Genomic DNA, 17,882 nt, shown 5'->3' with positions numbered 1-17,882 from the left:
AGCAGGCCAAGGATACATACCCTGGCCTCCTGTTTCAACTTGGTTTTAAACCTAGTTTCTATAATACTAATTATCTCTGACCAGTAAAGGAGAGGAAAAGGGGACGAGAGGGGATCCCCAGAAAAAGATGGTCCGCTCAAGAACAAGCTATTGTGAACCTAAATAACTTTATTGTGTCATAATAAATACAGAACAACTATCCACAAACCATGTATTAAAAAGTAGGATAAAGGTCCTATTATGTGCAGGTGGCCACCATTTATATTCCACATACATCTATCACTCATGCACTCGCACCCATATGAATCATTACAGAGAAGACCCGGGTCTGTGCAATTTCCACAAAGTTCCTAAAAAGGATAGATTGTGTGAGTAGTGAGCCTTCGGTCTTTCCTCAGTAAAGTGCAAATGCTGGTGATTGATGAGAAGCCATTCAGATGTAATCCCGATAACTAAATAAAAGTGCATATGTCAAAATAGCAACATAGGGAACTGAGAAGTCCCGGTTTGTCAGTTAAATAGCGGCAAATCAAAGGGCTAATTTACATCTTGTACAGGGAAGGCAGACGGTGAATAGCCATAAACAGTGTACCTCCTATGTGCTGGAGTACAACTTAGCTCACCGTTTGACGTCTTCAGTAAAGGGATGATGGAGCCCAAGAAGATTCCTGATGGCCGCGCTGGTGTAGTATCGGGGAACGTTCATGCGGTGTGTTTGTTTGTTGCAGATATGAGCTTTTGTTTCCGGATCTTCCCCGAGGGGATGTACGGTGAGTCGCAGGGTTCAGACGTTCAGGTGTTCCGCACTTGGTCTGTCAGGTGGTTTAGAAGTAGCGCTCAGTCTCAGTGTCCACCGCAAGACTCAACCCAATATCAGAGATCCGATCGGGATGTTCACATACAATCAAAGGGGTTTCTTCATTGATGTGTGGAGGTCTATGACCCACCTGTACATAGGTTAGACGCTTACGCGTTTCGCTTGTTTCCAAGCTTCTTCAGAGCTAATGTGGTGCCAGTAGCTGAATGTTTAAATAGCATTACGGCCAGTATTCAATATCCTGTCATTATAGCCAGCACCTGGACACCAAAGCCTAACCATCATTCACCAATTTGTGCAATCACACTCATGCATACATCTGTGTTACAAATTCAGACAGACCATTTCAGAGTATCCTCAATAAGGATGACGTCTGCCTTCCCTGTACAAGATGTAAATTAGCCCTTTGATTTGCCGCTATTTAACTGACAAACCGGGACTTCTCAGTTCCCTATGTTGCTATTTTGACATATGCACTTTTATTTAGTTATCGGGATTACATCTGAATGGCTTCTCATCAATCACCAGCATTTTTACCAGCAACTTTACTGAGGAAAGACCGAAGGCTCACTACTCACACAATCTATCCTATTTAGGAACTTTGTGGAAATTGCACAGACCCGGGTCTTCTCTGTAATGATTCATATGGGTGCGAGTGCATGAGTGATAGATGTATGTGGAATGTAAATGGTGGCCACCTGCACATAATAGGACCTTTATCCTATTTTTTAATACATGGTTTGTGGATAGTTGTTCTGTATTTATTATGACACAATAAAGTTATTTAGGTTCACAATAGCTTGTTCTTGAGCGGACCATCTTTTTCTGGGGATCCCCTCTCGTCCCCTTTTCCTCTCCTTTACATATGTTATATGGTCCATTGAACAACCATTTGTTTGATTGCTGACCAAGTATCGTCGAGTAAATCAACAAATGGTACCTGTGATATTAGGGGTATAATAATTAAGGTAGGCAATTTCTGGTCGGTCACTGAACCTTCATATACCCCTAAACCTATTTTGGATGAATTTAAGGTGTCCCCTTCCATTTGTCTTCTTATCTCTGACCAGTACCTTGCCAGCCTTGGACACCTCCATACCATGTGTATTAGGTCACCAGTATCCAGGCATCTAGGACATTTGTCATCCAGTCTACGGCCAAACCTAAACAATCTCTTAGGGGTATAATAGGCCCTGTGTATCAGAAAAAGATGTGACACCTGTTGCGATGGGGAGACCGACACCAATGGGCTAGCCTTCAAAATTCCCTTCCACTGACTGTCGGTTATCTCCCCCACCTCCCCTGTCCACCTTTCCCTGATATCCAGAGTCGTTTGCAGATCAAGCAATCTTACAGAAATTTGTCCGTTTACTATTGCTAAAAGACCCTTAGTGGAGTTTGCTCTAATAATTTTGTTTAGGAGAGGTGCATTGCACCATTCTAATGGGCAGTTACTAAATTGACTGTTAAGTGCATGCCTGATCTGCAAATAAGTGTAAAAAGTATTATTTGGAATCCCGTATTCACACCTTAGCTCAATGAAAGGTTTCAGATTTTTACCTGCAAATAACTGCACCAATCTACGTATTCCGTGGCGGACCCATATCCAATTTTTTTCCAATGTTAACAACTCCCGCAAACCCATATTGTCCCAAATGGGCGAGAATTCGGTATAGCCTCCATACCCCATAATCCTCTTGGTGGCTTGCCAGACTTTAATGATCAGTTTATATGTTGGAGATCCCTCCTGGAATATCCCAGCCTCTAGTGCCTCTGCCAGGGACCCGTATGGGGTATCCTGCATCATAAGTTTCACGTTGGAGTTCGACCAGCCCTGATTTTCGCAGCCTCCTAGATTTTGTAATTGTGCCGCCAAGAAATAGCTATAGGGATGTGGTACTGCCAGTCCCCCTTCCCCGACAGGGCGCTGAAGAGTTTGTAATTTGATCCCTGCCTGCCCCTTCTTCCATATTTATTCTCTAAATATGGTGTTTAATTTTTGAAACCAGGTCTTCCTAATCCAGACTGGGGAGTTGTGAAGTACGTATAATAATTGTGGCATCCAAACCACCTTGATCAAATTAACTCTACCTGCCAGTGATAGCGGGAGTTGGCACCAAATAGCACTTTTCCTTCTAAATTTTTCCAATAGAGGGACTAGATTGTCTCCTATATATTGTGCCGAGTCAGTTGAGATAATTATCCTCAAATAGCACATCTTCTCCACTACCCTCAATCTCGGCAAACTTCCCCTTTGACTATTACGTGTTGAGTCTAGTGGGAGCAATGTTGATTTTTCCCAATTCACCACCAGGCCCGATGACCTTCCAAATCTTTCCACTAATTGTATTGCCTTTTCAAAGGAAGGTCCTATGTCCCCAAGAAAAATCAGCACGTCATCAGCATAGAGTGCCACTTTTTCCGACCCATTCCTCTCTCCAAATCCTTGTATTCCAGGCGAGTGTCTTATTACCTCTGCTAATGGCTCCATCGCCAGCGCGAACAACAAGGGCGAAAGTGGACACCCCTGCCTCGTCCCTCTCTCAAGGGGTAGCCACTCCGTAAAATTCACTATTGATCTATAACCTAGCTTTTGGATGGAAGTACAAGGTCTTCACCCACTTGATAAATTTCGGGCCAAACCCGAACTTCTCCAGTACCCACCAGAGATACTCCCACTCCAGGCTATCGAACGCCTTGGCAAAATCCAAAGCGATGACTGCTCTCAAGCTCCTGGTCCCTGCCGGAGACTGGAGGTTCAGGTATGCCCTTCTGAGGTGGGCAGAGTACCATCCGTAATCGCCCAATTCAATGTCTTCAAAAGTTCTGGAATTAATGCCTCCCCAAAATACTTATAGATTTCCACAGGCAGGCCATCAGGACCTGGGGCTTTCTGATTAGGCATATCTAACACTGCTTGCTGTACTTCCTCAAAAGTTATGGGGGAGTCCAGACTGGCCCTTTCACTTTCAGAGAGGTGTGGTAGGCTAACACCCTCTATGAAGTTCTCTATCTCTCTTCTAGTTGTTGAGATTTATATAGATTACTATAATATTCAAAGAATACCTTTTTAACCATCAAGGGGTCTGACGTAGCTGCCCCGCTAGAGGTTCGAATCGCAGCGATCGTTGAGGAGGGTGAGTTAGTATCAGCTAATAGTGCCAACATGCGACCCACTTTTTTACCCTCCCCAAAGTATCTCTGCCTCTGGAATAGTCTCGTTTTCAGCGTTTTTAAGCATATCCATCTTCTGCTCCTGCTGCTTTTCTACCCAAAGCTGCTGTTTTCCTGGACTTGGGTCTGCCACGCATTGTTTTTCTAGATCTAGCACCTCTTTCCTAATTTGGTCCCCTTTTTCTCTTGATTGTCTCTTAACCCGTGTTATATTCTGTAGGAGGATACCCCTCAGAAACGCTTTGAGGGAGTCCCAGACCATCCCCTGCGACGCCGAGCCTGAGTTAATTACCACAAATTCATTTATTTTTTCCGATATATCTTCTTTTTTTCCTATAATCTCCAACCATATAGGGTTTAATGCCTATACTCTCTCATTACATCTATTATGGATGTTTATCGCCAGCGTCAAAGGAGAATGGTCCGATACCCCTCTCGGCCTATACTCTATTTTCCCTATAAGGGGAAGCACCCCCTTATTTCCCACTGCCATATCTATGCGAGAGAGAGAGTGCGATGCGACTCCGAGTAACAAGAGTACTGCCGCTCCTCCGAGTTACGGATTCTCCAGAGGTCGCACCACCCAATCTCTTCGAACAGCTGGGTAAGCCGTCTTTCAGTTGCCCTATTCTCCCTTACTCTTGGGGGGAACCTGTCTATTTTCCCATTAAGTACCATGTTGAAGTCACCCACCACTATAAGTGGGATATCACCTTTGTCCTCAACATATTCTAAGAGGCAATATAAAATCTCCATCTTGAAGGGAGGGGGAATATACACATTAGCTATGACAAAAGATTTACCCTCTATTGTACAGAATAAAAAGACATAGCAGCCCAGCGGATCGGTCCTAACATCCCTACAGGAGAACACCATCCCCTTTTTAACCAGTATACATACTCCTCTCGAGTAGGAGGTGTGCACTGAGTGATATTGTGCTTGAAACTTTTTATTCCAAATTAAAGATTTAGTGTCTCCTGTAAACACACCAGGCCCGCACCCTGTGATTCCAGCTCTGAAAATACGGTGGCTCTTTTAATGGGGTCTCCCATACCCCGAATATTCCATGAGGTTATTCCTACCATTCTAACCCTCCTTTAAATTGTAAGCATATACACAAATAAATAAATATGCATCTCCAGAACAAAAAAGGAAGAGAAAAAAAAAAAAAAAACCACCAGGAACATGGGCCTCTTATGATATTGAACACTAAGACCTCCCTTAGTTAAACCCACCAGTGCCAAATATTTATTTACAAACTCATATACAAAGTTTCCCATCCCTTTTGATCCTACCAGGTTTTCCTTTACTATTTTAATATGTGAATAAGTATTACAAAAAAGCTTTGTGATGGTTTTATCTTTACCCTCTGTGCATTTAATACTAGTGCATGACAACCTTTTAATTTTGAATAGATTTTACCTGTTTCTTTACCCTTGTGCCCCTCCACCTCCCTCCCCCCCCTGCCTTTCTTGGCCTACCCTAGAAGCATTCCTTGTGACCTATTTAACCCTCCCAACCAACTCATTCCCCAACTCTTTTCCCCTCTTCCTCGACCAGCCAGGGACAAAGGAAAAAAACTTTCCCCTGTTTGACTTTTCCACCCCCCTCACAGTGCTCTCCCTCCCCCCTCCCCAATCACCAGTAGTACTATAACCCACAAAACAATCATCCTCCACCTGTTGTAAACTCTCATAAACCTTTTTCTCCAACACAACAAACACCCTCCCCCCCTCCTCCAGTCCCTGCTGCAAAAAAAAAAAAAAAACACCCAACAATCAACTGATGTTACTCCGACTCTACAAGTTCTTTTTATTTTCTTCCAGCCATTTTGTGGCCCTTTCGGCAGAGTCAAAAAATTGTGTCCCTCCTGGAGCATCGATATGTAGTCACGCAGGATAAAGCAATGCATAAGATATTTTCATATTCCTCAAGCTGCACTTAATTTCAGCAAATCCTGCTCTTTTCTTTTGCAGATCTGGGGAATAATCCGGGTAAATTGAAATTCTAATATCTTTGTAAAAAATGTCTCCCTTTTCCCTGGCATTAATACTATCTTATCCCTGTAGCTAAACAGCTTCAAGATCAATGGCCTAGGGCGGGAGCCTGGAGAGTTCAACCTGGTGGGCACTCTATGAGCCCTCTCAATGGCAAAAAAATGAGAAAAAGTCTCCGCCCCAAAAATCTCCCTAAGCCACCTTTCCAGGAATACTTCTGGACAGGACCCCTCGCTTCCTTCTGGGAGGCCTAGTACCCTCACATTCTGTCTGCGGAGACAATTCTCCATTTCATTCATTTTGCTTTTATGAGAGTCCAGCTGGATCTGCATCACTCTAAACTCTTGCCTCATGGGATGTAAGATATCCTCTACTTGGCTTAACCTCTCCTCCAAATTAGAAGTTCTTTCCACGGCTTTGTGTAATTCTTGACTCATAGAACACAGTTCTTCTTTAAGGCCTCTTAACTGGTTGCATAAATCGCTCAGTGATCCCCTGCAAGCGTTAACTGCACTCAGAACCTCTTTCAATGTGGGTTCGGTCCCACTGGGTGCTTCGATATCAAAATTAACTTCACTCATCTTTCCCGGGGGGTCCCTTTCAGGGCTTTTTTTATTCGCCGCTTTCGTAGTTGTTGATAATGCTGATGTAGTTTTGCTTAAGCTCTTTCTATCCCCTGTACTTCCCGTCTTCTCTTGGGATTGCTGAGCACCCTTATCTGGGGAATGCGAGGGAGTATGGGCAAATTTCTCCAGCTTGGATGCCGCGGCTGATGCGGACGCTGCAAGGTTCCCCTTCTCCTTAGCTGCCCGGGTGGCCTGCGCAAGTGAGCTCTCATGGGGCTGTTGAGGATGCTCCTCTCCCTTTTTTTTGGTCATTTTTACTTATCCCAGTATAACTGTCAATAATCCTGATAAGCTATGCCGGGGAGGGTGCCCAGTATTAGTTCCCCTATTTCACTGTTCCCCAATAAGCAAAAATACTATTCAAGGATCAAATACAGCTTGAAAAAAGAAAAACAGCATTCATCAGTAAGTTCTCGCTAATCAGTAACTCCTCGTAGTACTATACTGCAATACTAAGAAAGAGGTCAGTTCTGGTTGTTACCTTGGTACTGCTCCGGAGCGGTATCAGCCAGCACTCAGCACAGTCAAGCCCATCCAGCGAACCCCCCTGTTGTCTTGGGCTCCATCCTACGTTCTATCGGTTCCCCGAGTAGGTCAGCCTGTACGCCGTCGCTTCTCTTCCCTGACAAGGCGTGTGGAGCTTAGTGTGTCACCAGGCGACCGCTCGAGCCTGATATACACAATCAGCGCTGCTTGGCTTCACAGCTGAGCTGAACGATCCCCGATACTACCAGCCGTTTCCCCCTTCCATGCCGGAACCCGCCAGGTAGGGATGCTTCCACAGGGTTAAAGCAGAGCCAACAGAATAGCGAGGAAGACACCAGAATCACGGGCAATAGAGGGTTCAAAGTCGGATCAAACCGTCATAAGTAACATGGGCAGCAGCAGGGAGCTGGAGCGTGGAGAGAGCTCACACACCTCCGTTTACCTTCTCATCCGGTCACGCCCCCCCCAGATCCAGACTTCTATGTCTGCAATCTCTGACCACCTCTGTATCATGTCTCCAATCTCTGACCATCTCTTATCTTGTATCATATCTGCAGTATCTTTGGGGAAGCCTGGAGAGGCTTTGAAAGTTAGAACGCCGCTGGGATGGGGATTATGGGAGGAGTCAGTGTGGACTGTGGAGAGGAGACTATAGGATAAAACCAGAGCCACCAAGCTGGAGCCGACTGACTGAACCCTGCATGGTGCACCTGAGAGGAGGTCAGTGACATCACCGTCAGGCCAGTCTGAGGGGAGGTCACTGGTGTACGGGGGGAGTGAATACAATAATGTAAGGGGGCTCTGATATAAAGGTTCCCCCTTATATCAGTAACCCCCCTTACATTAGTGTATTCACTCTGCAGAAGGTGGACTCTGGTCACCAGAGTGCCCCCCACATCATAGTTCCAGGTGTTCCCCTTTCCATCAGTCTGCAGGGGGAATTCTGCAGAACCTGATGTAAAGAGGAACTCTGATGTAAAAGACAATGCTGCAGACCCTAATGTAAGTGGGAACTCTGATATAAAGGGGAATGGAGTGGACTCTGATAAAAGGTGGTCTCTGGTGACCAGAGTCCTCCCCCTTTTACATCAGAGTTCCCCTTTAAATATTGGCCTGCAGAATTCCCCTTTACGTCAGAATTCCCTTGCACTGTAAGGGGGAATCCTGCAAACTCTGATGTAAAGAGGAACTCTGTGTTTTTGACATTTGTTTAACTTAAACACATTACTAATAGCACTAGCTATATGTTTATAGTGGAAATATTGATCTTTGCACTGTTTAGCACTGAAAACGGGTATTTTAGGTACTTTTGCAGTGTCATTAAAAAATTTGGCTCTGTCAGTAAATGTCATGATTTTTGCCAGTAAAAAATTGGTGCTGTTTGTAAATTTTGGCATGCTACCAGTAAATTGCACTTCGGGGGGTTGGCAACACTGAATCCTGGTAACCAACTACAAGAAACGTCTTACCTCTGTGCTTGCCAACAAGGTTTTCTCCACCAAGTACTAAGTCATATTTTGCATGGGGATCAAATACTTATTTTACTCACTGAACTGCAACTCAATTTATAGCACTTGTTTTATGTGTTTTTTCTGGATTTTTGGTTGATATTCTGTCTCTATCATTTAAAATACACCTATGATAAAAAATTATAGACCCTTCATTTCTTTGTAAGTGGGCAAACTTACAAAATCTGCAGGGGATCAAAAAATTATTTTCCCCACTGTATAATATTTGGGTGTTCTAAGTAATTTTCTAGCAAAAAATACAGATTTTTACTTCAAAACAACAAATGTAAAAAAAAATCCTGGTCTTAAAGTGGTTAAACCTTTGTAAACTCAGATGGCAATCATACCTCAGTCAGCACTATTGCCATGACTGCTTTATAAATATATTTATGATTATATTACAATAAAATATAACCACCTTATTTCAAAAGAATATCAATAGAACTCAAACATTAAAGTTTAGTTGAAAGCAGAAATCAAAGAGGTGAAGTTCAGCATTGCAGGACGATGGATTCCACAACACATAAATTCTATCATGTACATGGAATGGATTCCAGAAGTTACCTGGATTTATATTTCTCTAATAACGAGGACATGGTCTTTGCAGAGGATACTTTAAAATTTCCAATGTCGATGATTCACTATCAGCTCTGCACCGGTATGTACAGCATAGATTGATATTTTCAACAAAAAGGACTAATGTTGGTAATAAATCTAAGAGTATCACTCACATAATTGGCAGTCCCCATAGCTTTGACCTCCCAGCTTCCTATTTCTGGTAGAGGGGGAATGCTTTATTTCTTACTCAAAAATCAAGCTGTTGCTATAGAAAAATGTATATACTGTACCTCACTATGGGCTCTTCCACATTTTATTGTGTTACAACCTGCAATTGAAATTGATTTGATTGATATTTTATAACACTGAAATACATGAAATTAAATTGAATTTGTAAATAAATAACAACGATCAACACAAAAAATTGGGTTTCCTCTGGAGCAATCAATCACCCTCTGATTTAGTATAATTGGTTGAATGAAGTCTACTTTTGGGTAAATAATGTTCCTGGAGTAAGCAAGTCCAGGATAAGAGTTTAGACCAGTACCAATCAAGGTTGGGTTCTAGAAATAATTTTTGGAAACTTCTCCAGTGGGTTTTAAATAACATTTTATTGTGAAAAGCTGTCTTGGGTGCCACTTCCATGGGAGGCAAACAACAACTTCAAGATTAAGCCTCTGTCCATTTACTCCATCCAATGGCACAATGAAGGGATGGAGAACTCCAACTTGAGGTGGAGAGGTCAACAGTGGTAACCTGATCCAAAGAAGATTATTGTAAAACAGAATCATAAACTGGTACCACATTATGATGAGACAATAACAAATGATAATTTATTTCTTATGACTGTTTTATTTGATGAATCACTCTGGTCATTACTTTTTATGTATTTGCTTGCAGAAGGTCGATTCACAAACATTATAATACTTGTTTTCTATCTTTAAGGCCCAGTTTACACTTGTACGACTTGTCATGCAACTTTGGACCCCAAAGTCACATGACAAGTTGCACCCCATGTATTCCAATGAGTACTGTTCATATTTGTGCAACTTAAGACTCAGGACTCTTTTCCTTCCACTTTTAGGAGCGTCAGGCGTTTTTTTTTTTTTACAGATTAAAAACGTCTCTCCATGTTATTCTATGTGTCCACATAGGCTTTTAGGAGATTTTAGTGGCATAGGAGTTTTCAAGCTGCAAAAAACCCCAGGGCCAGCGTGTTCTTGAGCAGCAGCGTTACAGCTGTAAAAATGCCTGACACGGCTAAAAGCATGTTAATGCTGTATACAGCGTTAGGCCGCGTCAAGCATTTTTAAGCTGTAGTAATTGGATTTGGGAGTGGAAAATAGAAGAGGGCAGAGAAACACTGCTAAACGCAGCTAAACACAGCTAAATGGGCATTAACGCCAATGCGAAACACTTCTAAAAGCGCGTTTTTCCTGGTGTCAGTACTGGCTTTGCAGCTTGTTTTTTTTCACGCACTGTGTGCATGAGGACTTAAAGTCACAGTGACTTTAAAGTAGTTCCTGTACTACTTTGGTCAGACTTTTATGCAACATGAGGGCCATAGACTTCAATATAAACCCTCAAAAGTCACATGAAAGTCACACCTGAATCATATACATGTGTGCGCGACTTTGTAGAGCACATGCAGTCACATGGTCAAAGCCAAAGTGGCATCAAAGTCGCACTTGTCTAAAGTGGCATCAAAGTCGCATCAAGTCACACTGTAAAGTCGCAGTGGAAATCACACAATTTTGAAGTCGCACTAGTGTGAATGGAGCCTAAATGATTAGAACAGATGTAGAGCAAAGTTTCTCTGCAAATGGCCCTCTGACCCCTTTATACTCTCCTTACCCTGTCTCTCTCAGCTCCTTGCTCATCTGGTGCTTTCATATATGGAGAATAATGTGACATATAATGGTGGCTGGCCTAGCAGGAAATCCCAGAGCCATATTATATGTTGGCAGTGTCATTAAATGCCAAATGTTATGAAAATTTGAAATCTCGTTCTTGGCAGTGAAATTGGTTTCGGGTAAGATAACATCTGAATCTCTAATATTCCTCCAGGTCGAACTGAGGGTACATTTTTGATTGACATCAGCCTTGGTTCCATCATTCACCATCTTTATTTCGTCTCTAAGTTTTTCAAAAAAATAGTCCTATTAAAATTCCAAGAGAAATGTATTATGGAACTGAACAGATGGCTACATGACCGTACTGGAGCATATGATTGGTCGCATACATCATCAGCCGCAGCTGAGTTAGAAGGAATGAGGTGACTTGTCCCCTTTCTGATTTTTGCATTTTAGGTTGCAGAAGATTGTTTCTTTAAAGGCAATTTCTATTGTTTTTGAGTTTATTTAATTTATTAAGTTGTTTAAAATACAAACTTTTTTTATGTTTTTAGTCAGGTAACTTTGAAATATTGTATTTCAAAAGTTCAAATCTATATCCAGCAGATGGAGCTCTCAGCTCTTTATAATGTTTTTAATCAGGCTCTCCTTATCTACTGTGCTGAAAAAGCCTATTCACTTTGTTTAAAGTAGAAGTCCAGTCAAATCTAAACTAAACCCTGCTATCACCCTCATTCTAAACCCTATACTAACTACCCTGTAAAGGAAGGATGTCTATGCTTACCTATTCTGAGGGCCCTCCAATCCAAACCGACTACGGATGCCCCATAGTAAGCCTATGGGTGAAGAGTAATCACTGTGAATCCTGTAATGGACAAGGTCAGCACCTGGTAGTGTGCAGTGGAGGTGGTAAAGGTGGAGACCAACCATGAGCGGTGATTACGCGCAGGCCCGGACCGGTCATAGGGACTTTGCTTGGTGGGCCGGGGCCGCCCGCTCCATGGCCTGTTGATGATCAGGCCGCACAGCAAGAGGTAAGCGGCGCCCACGGCCTGGAGAGGGTTAACATAGGCTGCGGCCACTGCTCACCTACCACTATGCGGTCAAGCCTGTGTCATCTCCGGGTTCTGGAGCAACTACAAATGACATTAGCGGCTGATTGGCTGAGCTGTGTGTGAGAGAGACACACAGCTCAGCCAATCATCCGCTAACGTCAACTGCTCGGACACTGCTCCTCCTCCTCCAGCCTCTCTACTCCTGTCTACCCCGCCCACGCCCCCTGTGTCTGCCCCGCCCACCCCCACTGTGTCTGCCCCACCCACACATCCCCGGGATATGTGAAGGAAGATTTAACACAAGATTAATAGCTGCAGGCAGCCTGAGCCTGAGCCTCCATCCTGGGGTGAGTAAGTTCACCCTCTTTCCTGCCTCCCAGTGTATACATAAAACAAATTTTAGGGGTGCTCTGTGAACTCTGATGCAAGAGGGGGGCTTTGGTGAGCAGAGACCCCCTTACATCAGAGTTCCCCTTTACACCAGAGTCCACAGCATTCCCCCCTAAATCAGGGTTCTCAGAACACCACTGTGTGGACTCTGATGTAAGGAAGCAGAGTAAAAGGGGGGCATGATTGCAGGGACAATGTAATATAAAGGGGACTGCACCGTAAAGGGGCACTGTAATCGTTACAGTGCAGTCCCCTTTATATTTATATCACAGTGTCTCTGCACATTACAGAGTGGAGGACCGACAACCCCCCCCCCCGGGCTATTCAGTCTAAAATGCCTGGGCGTATTTTTTGTCCCAGTCTGGGCCTGATTACGTGTAACCTATAGGCCTTCTATGGGGCATCCTTAGTTAGTTGTCCCTCCAATACACTGAAGCCAGCTCTGGGAGCCGATCATGTGACCAACCAGACCATTTTCCTCTACTGTGAAGCCTATGGGTGATGTCACCACCCAGGCACTGCAGCCGTTTCGGCGATCTCTCCTCTCCAAGGAAGCCGGCTGCTGAGAAGATCATGTGACCGGACCCGAGCACCTTCAGAATAGGTACTCTGGTACCTATTTCCTTTGCAGGGTAGTTAATATAGGGTTTAGAATAAAGGTGGGAGCCGGTTGAAGTTTAGAGAGTATTTGATTGGACTTCTACTTCAATAGCTCAATCTGTAACTTATATATAGAACTTAGATCAGCCATGCCCTGGATTTGAGCAGTTCCAGCTCTCTCTAGTTTTTCTGATAGACATCAGCTTGGGTGTTCCCAATGCAGACAAAGGATTTCAGCTGTGTTGAAGTCATAGGGTTACATTTTTTGATGGTCACTTTTGGCCCTTTGATATAGGAGGTGTATTAAAAAATCCCAGCAGGCTTGTGTTTCATAAGCAGCTGGTATTGGCCCATTAACATGTAGAAGATAAAAGTACAAAGATCTTGTACTTACTGTAATTACTCATTAACCACTTGCTTACTGGGCACTTAAACCCCCTTCTTGCCCAGGCCAATTTTCAGCTTTCAGCGCTGTTGCACTTTGAATGACAATTGCGTGGTCATGCAACACTGTACCCATATGACATTTTTGTCATTTTTTTCACACAAAAAGAGCTTTCTTTTGGTGGTATTTAATCACTACTGGGGTTTTTATTTTTTGCTAAACAAATAAAAAAAGACCGAAAAAAAAAGAAAACTGTTTCACAGTTTGTTATAAAATTTTGCAAACAGGTAATTTTTCTCCTTTATTTATGTGCGCTGATGAGGCTGCACTGATAGGTATTATTAGGCTGCACTGATGGGCATTGATAGGTAGCACTGATGAGGCGGCACTGGTGGGCACTGATCAGGAGGCACTGATGAAGCTGCACTGATGGGCACTGATAGGCGGCACTAATAAGTGGCAGTAATAGGTGGCACTGATAGGCACTGGTAGGTGACACTGATAGGCAGCACTGATAGGTGGCACTGATAATGTGAAACCGGTGGGCACTGATTGGCAGCACTGGTGGGCACTGGTGGTCACTGAAGAGGCGGCAGTGCCTCTCTGTGTGAATGACCGATGTCTCATTTACAGAAGCCAGTGATCTGCTTTTTCTTTTCTCCTCACACTGTCAGCTCGAGGAAAAAAAGCTTATTACTTGCTTCTGTTTACATCACGTGATCAGCTGTCATTGGCTGACAGCTGATCACATGGTAAGGGATCTGTGATCAGCCAAGTCTCATCGACTGGATGAATAAGGTGAATATTTATGCATATAAAAAAAGAAAGGTAATAATAATTTTCTATAACAAGATGTATTTTATATATATATTAAAACTGAATTCTAGGCAGATATAAAAGACTCAGATTAACGAAGCTCTGTAATCATTTTAAATGCAAACAGTGTACCTGAATCCAACCTGTTATCCGCCTCTTGCAGTCTCTGTACTACAGGACTGGAGTGTGAGAGGAAAAAAGCAGCACATGTTCATGTGGTGATGGAAGGAGCAGAGTGACAGAGAGACAAGACCATCACTGTGCTGCTTCTCATATCACTGTCCAATCACAGAGTGGGGAGGGTCCAGGACAACCTGGGCTAAGAGGAAGTGGGTTCAATGATCCCGGCCATCAGACCGAGAACATCAAGTGGCAGAAACATGGTACTATGGGGGATATCTCTAGACTGAAGGTGAATATTGCAGAAAAATCTGGTTGTATTTTTTTATTATTTTATCTTTTAACATGCTATTCATATACCTGTCAGGTGTATTGGCCTTGGTCAATTGTTAGGAATCAATGATTTTAATGAAATATTCCTTTAAATATCGTACCTGGGGGGTGTCTATAGTAGGAATGAGCTTCGAGTTTGAGTCAAACTCATGTTCGACTCGAACATCGGCTGTTCGCAAGTTCGCCGAACAGCGAACAATTTGGGGTGTTCGCGGCAAATTCGAATGCCGTGGAACAGCCTTTAAAAGTCTATGGGAGAACTCAAAAGTGATAATTTTAAAGGCTTATATTCATGGTATTGTCATAAAAAGTGTTTGGGGACCTGGTTCCTGCCCCAGAGGACATGGATCAATGCAAAAAAAAGTTTTAAAAACGGCCGTTTTTTCGGGAGCAGCGATTTTAATAATGCTTAAAGTGAAACAATAAAAGTGTAATATCCCTTTAAATTTCGTACCTGGGGGTGTCTATAGTATGCCTGTAAAGGGGCGCATGTTTCCCGTGTTTAGAACAGTCTGACAGCAAAATGACATTTCAAAGGAAAAAAAGCCATTTAAACTACTCACGGCTATTAATGAATTGCCGGTCCGACAAAACACATAAAAGTTCATTGATAAAAACGGCATGGGAAATCCACACAGGGGAACCCCGAACCAAAATTTAAAAAAAAAACTGACTTGGGGGTCCCCCTAAATTCCATACCAGGCCCTTCAGGTCTGGTATGGATTTTAAGGGGAACCCTGCACCAAAATTTAAAAAAAAAACGGCGTGGGGTCCCCCCAAAAATCCATACCAGACCCTTATCCGAGCACGCAATCTGGCAGGCCGCAGAATAAGAGGGGGGACGAGAGAGCGCCCCCCCTCCTGAACCGTACCAGGCCACATGCCCTCAACATTGGGAGGGTGCTTTGGGGTAGCCCCCCAAAACACCTTGTCCCCATGTTGATGAGGACAAGGGCCTCATTCCCACAACCCTGGCCGGTGGTTGTGGGGGTCTGCGGGTGGGGGCTTATCGGAATCTGGAAGCCCCTTTAACAAGGGGACCCCCAGATCCCGGCCCTCCCTCCTGTGTGAAATGGTAAGGGGGTACCTACCATTTCACTAAAAAAGTGTCAAAAATTGTAAAAATGACAAGAGACAGTTTTTGACAATTCCTTTATTTAAATGCTTCTTCTTTCTTCTATCTTCTTTCTTCTATCTTCCTTCGGTTTCTTCCTCCATCTTCTTCTTCTTCTGGTTCTTCTGGTTCTTCCTCCGGTGTTCTCGTCCGGCATCTTCCTCTGCGGCGTCGGCGTCTTCTTCCCTTCTTCTCCAGGCCGCTCCGCATCCATGATGGCATAGAGGGATGCTCCCGCTGTGTGACACTTCTCTCTTCATCTTCTTCTCTTCATCTTCTTCTCTTCATCTTCTTTTCGGGCCACTCCGCATCCATGATGGCATGGAGGGAGGCTCCCGCTGTGTGACGCTTCTCCTCTTCTGACGGTTCTTAAATAACAGGGGCGGGGCCAACCGGTAACCCCGCCCCCTCTGATGCACAGGGACTTGACGGGACTTCCCGTCAAGTCACCGTGCGTCAGAGGGGGGCGGGGTCACCGGGTGGCTCCACCCCCGTTATTTAAGAACCGTCAGAAGAGAAGCGTCACACAGCGGGAGCCTCCCTCCATGCCATCATGGATGCGGAGCAGCCCAAGAAGAAGATGAAGAGAAGAAGATGAAGAGAGAAGCATCACACAGTGGGAGCCTCCCTCCATGCCATCATGGATGCGGAGCAGCCCGAAAAGAAGATGAAGAGAAGAAGGTGAAGAGAGAAGCGTCACACAGCGGGAGCCTCCCTCCATGCCATCATGAATGCGGAGCAGCCCGAGGAGAAGAAGGGAAGAAGACGCCGATGCGGCGGAGGAAGATGCCGGACGAGAACACCAGAGAAGAACCAGAAGAACTAGAAGAAGAAGAAGATGGAGGAAGAAACCGAAGGAAGATAGAAGAAAGAAGAAAGAAGCATTTAAATAAAGGAATTGTCAAAAACTGTCTCTTGTCATTTTTAACATTTTTGACAGTTTTTTTTGTGAAATGGTACTTACCATTTCACACAGGGGGGAGGGCCGGGATCTGGGGGTCCCCTTATTAAAGGGGCTTCCAGATTCTGATAAGCCCCCCCGCCTGCAGACCCTCACAACCACCGGCCAGGGTTGTGGGGATGAGGCCCTTGTCCTCATCAACATGGGGACAAGGTGTTTTGGGGGGCTACCCCAAAGCACCCTCCCAATGTTGAGGGCATGTGGCCTGGTATGGATCAGGAGGGGGGGCGCTTTTTCATCCCCCCTCTTTTCCTGCGGCCTGCCAGGTTGCGTGCTCCGATAAGGGTCTGGTATGGATTTTTAGGGGGACCCCACGCCATTTTTTTTAAAAATTTTGGCGTGGGGTTCCCCTTAAAGGGGTTGTAAAGGTAAAAATTTTTTCACCTTAATGCATTCTATGCATTAAGGTGAAAAAACTTTTGACAGTACCGCCGCCCCCAGCCCCCCCCGTTTTACTTACCTGACGCCTCGAATCTTCGCTGCTCGTCCTCGTCATCTTCATTGCAGCTCAGCCTGGTCGCTGATTGGCTGCAGTGGATGGATTGAAAGCAGCGCAGCCATTGGCTCGCGCTGCTGTCAATCACATCCGATGACGCGGCGCGCCGGGGGACGGGGCCGAGTGATACAGCGAGCGGCTATAGCCGCCGGCTGTATCACGGGAGCGCGCCCGCAAGCACTCACCACCATGCGGAAGCTCGCATTAAGGTGGTTAATGCTTGCGGGGAGGAGCTGAAACAGCCGCCGAGGGACCCCAGAAGACCAGGTTCGGGGCCACTCTGTGCAGAACGAGCTGCACAGTGAAGGTAAGTATAACATGTTTGTTATTTTTTTTTTTTTTTTAAATACCTTTACAACCCCTTTAATATCCATACCAGACCTGAAGGGTCTGGTATAGATTTTGAGGGGGGACCCCACACCATTTAAAAAAAAAAATTTGGCCGGGGTTCCCCTTAATATCCATACCAGACCTGCAGGGCCTGGTATGGAATTTAGGGAGACCCCCCCAGATCATTTTTTTTTTTTAATTTTGGTTCGGGGTTCCCCTGTGGGGAATTCCCATGCCGTTTTTATCAATGAACTTTTATGTGT

General features: G+C 44.5%; 2 protein-coding genes across 3 annotated transcripts in view; both read left to right on the top strand.

Annotated features, from left to right (window-relative positions):
• The window catches only part of LOC141111270 (indolethylamine N-methyltransferase-like), a 342,070-nt gene that overhangs the window by 84,430 nt on the left and 239,758 nt on the right, over positions 1–17,882 (top strand). The window lies entirely within an intron of this gene.
• The window catches only part of LOC141111269 (indolethylamine N-methyltransferase-like), a 44,244-nt gene continuing 35,383 nt past the window's right edge, over positions 9,022–17,882 (top strand). For both annotated transcript variants that reach the window (XM_073603413.1, XM_073603412.1), the window contains exons 1-2: positions 9,022–9,266; positions 11,234–11,441. In XM_073603413.1, coding sequence (XP_073459514.1) covers positions 9,116–9,266; positions 11,234–11,441 — 359 coding nt within the window. In that variant the 5' untranslated portion in view covers positions 9,022–9,115. The remainder of the gene's footprint in view (positions 9,267–11,233; positions 11,442–17,882) is intronic.

This window comes from Aquarana catesbeiana, linkage group LG10 (genome assembly GCF_042186555.1).
Source record: "Aquarana catesbeiana isolate 2022-GZ linkage group LG10, ASM4218655v1, whole genome shotgun sequence".
NCBI lineage: Eukaryota > Metazoa > Chordata > Amphibia > Anura > Ranidae > Aquarana > Aquarana catesbeiana.
The sequence above is the reverse complement of the archived record's forward strand: the minus strand, read 5'-3'. Positions and strand labels throughout refer to the sequence as shown.